Genomic DNA, 8,311 nt, shown 5'->3' with positions numbered 1-8,311 from the left:
TAAATCAAAAGTCATTTCTGTAACGTATAAAAAATACTGGAAAAATAGTTTCTTGTCTTAATGTTAAATGTAAATTAAATTATGGAATTACGTAAATATATTCTTTAATAAAGCACTGTAAAAGTATGTCTGTTAATCAATTTCAATATAAAAATTATCAATCATTTCTATCAAATAAAACATTGTGCTCTTTATTCAGAAATGCCTAAAAACAATTAAATAATCACATCAAAAGTTAGAAACGTTGTCTTTAGTAATTTATTTGATATCCAAATATATTAATGTGTGTGAGAAAATGTGTCAATGGCAGGTATTAACTTAAAATACTTTGTAAAACGGCACTTTATAAAGTTCGGTCCATTCACTTGTATTACCTTACTGACACATATTCCACATTCAATATGGCGGACGCTGTTACGTATCGCAGCAACGGGGTGGCCCGCTCCATGAGGCGTCTATGGTTTCTCCAGTAACACGTAAGCCTCCCAGGAATGGGAATAAGGTACTTGCCAACCGCCATAAAAAAAATAAGATGAATGTTTTATGAGCGATTCGGAGAAACAAGTTAATTAGGAACTTTAGTAATATGAAAATGAAATTTGACATTGTTGATTTACTGCAAAAGGACTCGGGAAGCAGAGGATATCAGGCCAAATATGGCCTGCTATCCTTTTTGTAAGGTGTATAATGGAATATAGCTTTATTTGTCATGTGGTTCACACTCCTTACCAGTTGGTGGCGGTAAAGCTCACCTAATGTTTCTTGCCAACCGCCAATAAATTTCAAGAAGAATGTTTTACGAGAATTGACGAACGTAGCCGAATTCGTCCGAAGGCATATCCGTGTGTACAGTTAGCATAATGCTAGCTAAAGAAACGACGCTCCTTAGTTCCTTGTAACATTAGTTTCATTGTTGTTGGTTGTGCTCCGCGAAAGACTGCGTGACTACACAAAATGGTCAGTATGCAAACAGTCATTTATTTATGACCGAGCGTCTGTTCTGGAGACCGAGAATGGGTAGTTTATCTGGGCCCAGTCGGTAACACAGCCGTTTACTTTGTACGGGAGTCTGAAAATGTTATACGTGGATAAAAAATTGCCATGCTGTAACCGATAAATAATAACGAAAATTGTCATTTTATTTGGAATTCTAATTATACCATCAAGTTACCTTAACAACTTTAATTGTTTGTGCGAATTTAGCTTATGCTAACTTTAGCCTGCACAGTGTATGTGTGTTTGTGTAAACAAAGCATCTTATTGGGAGGTTTTCCTCTCACCCTGAACTCCAGTAAGTTCACCGAGTCCTTCTTAAAAACTAGAAACAGCGATTAGCACACATCTTAAAATGTCCTGGTTCTGCTGGCTTTTTATGCACATTAACACTTTCAAGAACTGGAACTTAGAACTTAATTAGAAATAGAAAGTACGTTCTTTTTCAAATCTAGGAGTTTACAAATCCGAATATAATAAAAAAATTATATCCTTAGAAAAAAGTTGAATAAGTAGGAACAAAATGGCTGAAAAACAGTCCACTTAAAACTCAGCTTTTTCAATGTGGCTTTTTGCTAGATAGATTAAGTTTTACCGTCAAAAACCAGAACTAGAGTCGAACATGAGGATCTTGAATATTTTTAGTAGTTTTTTTTTTTTTTTTTAACTACTGGGATTTTGACTCCTGAAAAGATTAACATCTTCCTTAAATATCCACTTGTGAATAAACTTCCTCACTTTTTGAAAATCATAGCCTTGAATTAGTCTTATCCACCACAGATTGATGTGCAGCATCTGTCACTACTCTATAGTGTTCGCTGATCACTTGTCTTCTTGGCACCTTCATTGCAGATACCCTCTGCACTTCAAGCTAACGTGACAGAACAGTTTTCCCACTGTTGTGCTCTAACCCCCCGTGTTCTTTCATATTTCAGGACAGCGAGCTGTCGGACCTGGACACTGCACCGGGCCCCGAGAGCAGCAGCATGGAGGGGGAAAACGCTCCACTTTACTGCATTTGTCGAAAGCCAGACATCAACTGCTTCATGATGTAAGCTCACAATTCAATTCAGGTCAAGTTTATTCAATCATGGACAGCACTTTAAACAACGTTACATGATTTTACAAAAAGGGCTTGAATGTTTTTTTTGTTGGTTTTTTTTTTACGATGGTTTTCTAACCACAGACTAATTTGCAAACCCAGTCCTGTTTTAAAAGAAACCAGCGATGCTGTTGTACTTGGAAACATAGATTCATGCCGTGGCATTCTTGTTTGCAGCGGCTGCGACAATTGCAACGAGTGGTTCCACGGGCACTGCATCAACATCACAGAGAAGATGGCCAAGGCCATCCAGGAGTGGTACTGCATGAGCTGCAGAGGTCGGCGCTTTTAATTTTCTGTTGCAGTTTTTTCCTCCTTTAAAAAAAACAAAACACATATTTCTTATTTAAATGTTTTATTTCCTTTTCATTTTGATATTTTCTGGACATAAAACAAAAGACGAGAACCCACTGCTGGAAGTCAAATACAGGTCCAAGAAGAGCCGAGAGAAGGAGCCGGACTCGGACAGAACCGAGCGGCAGTACAGCACGTCGAGCACTCCGGACTACAAAAGCGACAGACGGCGCGGATCTAAAGTAGGTCGCAACCGGTGCGTTTGGAAACGACAAAACTCCCTCCGCTCGCAGGAGCTGAGCCGTGTTTGTTCCCCCTCGGACGTTTCGGTCTCCAGGTGAAACGGTCGGTGCGCATGTGCGGGGAATGCGAGCCGTGCAGGCGGACCGAGGACTGCGCCCAGTGCGACTTCTGCAAGGACATGAAGAAGTTCGGAGGGCCCAATAAGATCCGACAGAAGTGCCGCTTCAGGCAGTGCGAGGTTCGAGCCAGGGTGAGTCGTTCTCAGGGTTCAGGCGGCTGCTTCAAGTCCCACAAAGTTCTTGAATTTCAATTAGGTGTTTTTGTTGTTGTTGTTTTTTTCCCCAAGGTTTGGAAAGTGCTTAATTTCTGTGTGAAGTTCTTTACAATCAAACCGCACACAGTTTTGTAATAAAGCACAATCTAATGTTGGATTTAAAAGCCTAAATTTAGAAAGCATTATGTAGTTAAAGATAATAAAAAGATGAATGCGTATCTTTTTTCCTCTCACATTTTGACGCTAAATTAGGCTAAACTTTGCTTGTTTTAGGTCAGTTAGAATTACCAAAATTATTTCTATTTGCTAAGAAGAAAACTTTGAAAAAAATTTTTCTAACGTTCTCAGACCTGTCGTGTGTGCGAGAGCCATTTTAAAGCATAACATTTTCTTATGTTTTAATTTATCTTGTTCCTGCTGTAGATTGTAGAATAGCTTCACAACATATTATAAATAACAGTGATCAGTAGGTCTGTCACAATAAATCAATTACTGGCGTAATGAATTAAAACAAAATCAATATTTTCCATTTGGATGATTTATCGTTTTTCTCTCTTTCTACCAGAAACTGGAAAGAAAGTCTTCAGTATAGCTTTTTTTTTTTTTTCAAGGATGATTTTGTTTACAGAGACTTCATCATTCATTTTGTTTGTTGCTTTGTTTATTTATACTGGATATTTAAAATGTTCTCCACTTCCAGTGTTAAATGTTTATTAGAATTTAAAGATTATTGATCTCGTTTTCTTGCCATTAGCATTCAGTTGCTTGAAAATGGTCTCAAAGCAACGATGTTATCATTTATCGCAAAAACTTGTGGGAGGACAATTTATCGTCCAGCTAAATTTGTTGTTGTGACAGGCCTGGTAAGACGATATGAAAACAGCGAACTGAAACTGTTTTCTTTAGTTTATTTATATTGTTTTTAGTCTCTAAAGTGTTCTGGTACTGGAAAAGTTTTGAAGACTTACCTTGAAAATGCTTGAATTTGACAGTGGGGAAACCCCGCATTTTCCCCTCTTCTTTGCCGATCAACAGAAACTGTATTCTAGAAATTGTGTTTTTATTTTTTCCCAGAAAATGCTGCGCGTGAAGGAGGAGGAGCTCTCCCTGCGCGAGAGGAGGGAGAACTCCCACCACAGAAGAAGACGGTACTCCGAGGACTACGACAGCGAGGCGGAGCTCTACCAGCAGTACAGGGCGGCGGGACTCGGCGGCGACCTGGTGAGTCGGTTTCATGTAAACCCGCCGCTCATTCTGGATGTCTGGAACTCATCGGATTCGTCCGCGCAGGCGTGGGGGAGCGACGACGAGGACGACGAGCCGGCCTTCAGCCCCGTCATGCGGAAGAAAGCCATCAAGGTGAAGCACGTCAAGAGGCGGGAAAAGAAGATCGAGAAAAAGGTGAGTCTTCCTTCGTGCGTGACGACGTCGAGCCGCGCTTCCTTTGACGTGTCTCCCTCCGACCGTTCAGAAAGAGTCGCGCCGCCACAAGCAGAAGCAGAAGCACAGGGACAAGAACCGGCACAGCGAGCGGGGGGACCTGCGGGACAGCGGGGGGATGCGTCAGTGTCTGGGGCCCAACTGTGTGAAAGGAGCCAGGCCCAACTCCAAGTACTGCTCCGAGGACTGCGGCATGAAGCTGGCAGCCAAGTAACGCCTCCTACACACCGACACACCGCCATGTTTGATTTGGGGCTCGCATAAGTTTTCACACCCCATGATTTGTTTTTGTTGTCTGTTTTTATCACATTAGAACAGCAAACTTGTGGATGTTGCATTGGGTTTTTTTATGTGACACAAAGTAACACATACAGTAGAAAGGAGAAGTGAACGGATTACCAGTTTCTGGCCGATTACTGATTTTTAAAAAGAAAAAAGTTTGGAATGCAGATTCTAATTTATTTATTTATTTACCTGAAAAGTTGCTAAATATAGCAACAGAGTTGATAAGTTGGAAATATAATTATCGGCTAACCTCCCAAAATTAATGACATTTGTGCTGATTTATTGCCGCACCCCTAATTTAAGACCAGAACATTAGATGAATAGAATCGGTCCAAAACTGATTTTTCTTTGTGTTTTTTGTGTATATATATATATATATATAAAATGAAGGATACTGGGGCCGATTTATCATTGCACCCATAGAAGAAATAATTTTTTTCTGGCTATATGTGAGTAATATAGCAAAACTTATCTTGTCTTTTATTTTATTTCTGAGGATAAGGTCAGAATGTCAACTTCTTTTTCCATAATTGCTGTAATTTAAGCTTCTTTTTTTCCTCCTTCTTCTTTGTTTTTCCCCCCCGACCTGCAGCCGGATCTACGAGATCCTCCCTCAGCGGATCCAGCAGTGGCAGCAGAGTCCCTGCATCGCCGAGGAGCACGGCAAGAAGCAGCTGGAGCGCATCCGCCGGGACCAGCAGAACGCCCGGCTCCGCCTCACCGACATGGAGCGGCGCTTCCACGAGCTGGAGGGCATCATTTCCAAGGCCAAGCAGCAGGCGGTTCAGCAGGACGAGGAGGTGATAACCCAATTCTCTCCTGATTTTTCTTTGCTGCGTATTTTTTAAAAAGTAAAAAAGCAATAACAGAGGGGCGGCTGTTTTGTAGGTGAATGAAGGCGAGAGCGACGACACAGATCTCCAGATTTTCTGCGTGTCCTGCGGTCATCCCATTAATCCGAAAGTGGCGCTGAGACACATGGAGAGATGCTACGCCAAGGTGATTCCGCCTCTTCAAAGCTAGAATGCGATTCGAGTGGCATGCAGGCATTTTTACTTCTAAACATCCGTTTCTGAAACGATTCTTCTCAACAGTACGAGAGCCAGACGTCCTTTGGTTCCATGTATCCAACAAGAATAGAGGGGTAAGAGTGAAAGGATGCTTCGGAGTTTCAGCAAAGAATTTAGCGTTTTTGGACCACGCCATTTATTTTTATTCATTTCCTCCTCAGTGCCACCAGACTCTTCTGTGATGTGTACAACCCCCAGAGCAAGACCTACTGCAAGAGGCTGCAGGTTCTGTGTCCAGAACATTCCAGAGATCCAAAGGTGAGTGAGCCTCGATCAATAGGCTGTGGAAAAGCTTCCACGCTTCTCTACGGAACCGTATTCGGTGCTGGGCACGCTTCCGCTGATGCGCTAGCAGCGGAGCTCTTTTTTTTTTCTTTTTGCCCTTTTAGCACTCTTGCTATTTAACAGGATATAAAGATAAGTTATAGAATATGTAAATTATATCAAAGTTAAATTGGAGCTCAAGGGTTGCAGTCTTTCAAGTGCAGATGCAATTTGAATTGAAGTTAGCATTTACGCATTAGCTTGCGCTAACATTATGATGTAGAACTTTAGCATTAGCTTCCACGGAATACAGTGTTCAGGTAGTGCTTGAGCTTTAGCTTCCACTAAATAACGTGATGGTGTAGTTCTTCAGCATCAACATCGACTAGTGCTTTAGCGTTAGCTTTCGCAAATACCAAGAGGGTGTAGCGCTTTAGTATTAGCTTCTGTTAAATACCATGATGGTGCAGCGCTTTAACATTAGCTTCTGCTAAATACTGTGATGTGTAGCATTTAGCTTCTGCTAAATAACCATGATGGTGTAAATCTTTGACTTTAGTGGAACTAATGTTTAGTGTCTTAGGGTGTAACTTTTTAGTTAATGATGCCCACCACTGACCATATATAACATGTGAATATTGTGATTGTTTTTCTTCTGCTTGCCCTCCAGGTGCCGGTGGACGAGGTGTGCGGCTGCCCTCTGGTGAAGAACGTGTTTGAGCCGACAGGAGATTACTGCAGGGTGTCCAAAAGGAAATGCAACAAACATTACAACTGGGAAAAACTGAGGAGAGCTGAGGTGGACTTGGAGCGGGTCAGAGTGGTAAGACGATCTTGAGGCACTCTGTTGCCATGGAAGCCGCAACAGCTAAAAGTCTTAGCAGGTTTTAATGACCTCTCCTCTTTCTGTTCCCACAGTGGTACAAGTTGGACGAGCTTTTTGAGCAGGAGCGGAACGTCAGGACCGCAATGACCAACAGGGCCGGTCTGCTGGCTCTGATGTTGCACCAGACCATCCAGCACGACCCGCTGACGACTGATCTCCGTAGCAACAAGGATAGGTAGTCAGCCTGGGTGTGTTGCTGGATTTAGGTCTGCAGATCGCTGTACATAGCAACGTAATAATTGTGTCCTGAAGATGTAAACTTCTAGATAAACTACTGCTTTGATGACAGAAGATTTTCTATCATTTTAAAGTGTGTGTATGATAATATATTTTTTCCTAATAGTGGTAGAGGAGCCACATTTGAGTTTGGAAACTGCTGTTTTTGGTATGAACATTAGAAATAAAGCCTTGAAACAAGCTCTGCGTGTGTGTCAGGACTAATGTGTTTACACCAACATTACTCTTGTAGAATGTGTACATACACATATTCATACCTTTACACAGTTATCATCACTCTTTTATGAAAAATAATTTTTGGCAATTTTTTAACTTCCATCTTATAAAAATATAATTACATTTTTTAATTACTACGTTTAAGGTTAGAAAAATGCATATCAAAGATTAAATTAGCAAGATTATCTGGAGTAACTGTTGTAGGCTAAATAATTAGGATTTAACTTAATGCTAAAGTATACATACCTCTTCAACTTTTCCACATTTTGTCTAGTTATGACCACAAATCAGTTTAGTTTGGGAGGATTTTATGGAGAGGACTTGCAAATAAGGAAGGAAACCTTTCAAAAAATGTTAATGTGCACCTACTTCCACATGCCTGGTGTGTTTGTGATTGCATCACAACAAAAGTAAAATAAAAATAAATTGGAGGCAAGATACTGCCCAGTGCACTGCGGCATTCAACATCCAAAAGCTTGCTATCTTACTTCCTTTCAAAACTTCAGTTTTATCCCCTCCATTTATCTTGCTATAATTGCCTTTTTTTTATTCATAAAAGTAAATTTTAAATAATTTTGATAGAAATTTCTGATGTTTTTGAGTGACAAGAAGTCACAGTGGCCCATCTCTTAAAAACTTGCTGCTTCTTCAAGGAATTGCAGAGTGAAACTTAGTTTGGACTTTTGGACTTCTAACAAATGCAGCAAATTTCTTTTAAAACAACCCATGCCTCTTGTTTTAATTGTATATACAGATAGCACTTTGTTTATGATATGTAATCTGTATAATCCTCACTGTTTTACTAGTACCTCAGGTGTTAAAGCTATTTCTCCCGACGTAGCTTTTCCAATACGGTAGAAAAGCTGAAAAATAACAGACCGTGAACGCAGCAACGTCTTGTATCAAAGAACACGTACCTAGGGCAAGATGACTCACCCCCTTCTACTTGGGAATCTGCTGCCCTGAAAAGAGCATTGATTTTCTGTTAATCTACTAGTACCTCGACA

The 8,311-nt window shown here is 40.7% G+C and overlaps 1 protein-coding gene across 1 annotated transcript; it reads left to right on the top strand.

Moving 5' to 3' along the window:
* The first annotated feature begins 796 nt into the window (after window positions 1–796).
* cxxc1b (CXXC finger protein 1b) lies at window positions 797–7,270 on the top strand. Its single transcript, XM_008410498.2, has 14 exons — window positions 797–957; window positions 1,929–2,044; window positions 2,273–2,373; window positions 2,495–2,631; window positions 2,727–2,882; window positions 3,981–4,127; window positions 4,197–4,307; window positions 4,378–4,556; window positions 5,224–5,431; window positions 5,520–5,630; window positions 5,726–5,775; window positions 5,863–5,959; window positions 6,636–6,788; window positions 6,884–7,270. The coding sequence occupies exons 1-14, from the start codon at window positions 955–957 to the stop codon at window positions 7,028–7,030; spliced, it is 1,716 nt and encodes a 571-aa protein (XP_008408720.1). The 5' UTR covers window positions 797–954; the 3' UTR covers window positions 7,031–7,270.
* Window positions 7,271–8,311: the final 1,041 nt, after the last annotated feature.

Source organism: Poecilia reticulata, linkage group LG5 (assembly GCF_000633615.1).
Source record: "Poecilia reticulata strain Guanapo linkage group LG5, Guppy_female_1.0+MT, whole genome shotgun sequence".
Lineage (NCBI taxonomy): Eukaryota > Metazoa > Chordata > Actinopteri > Cyprinodontiformes > Poeciliidae > Poecilia > Poecilia reticulata.
This window is presented reverse-complemented; position numbering and strand designations above follow the sequence as displayed.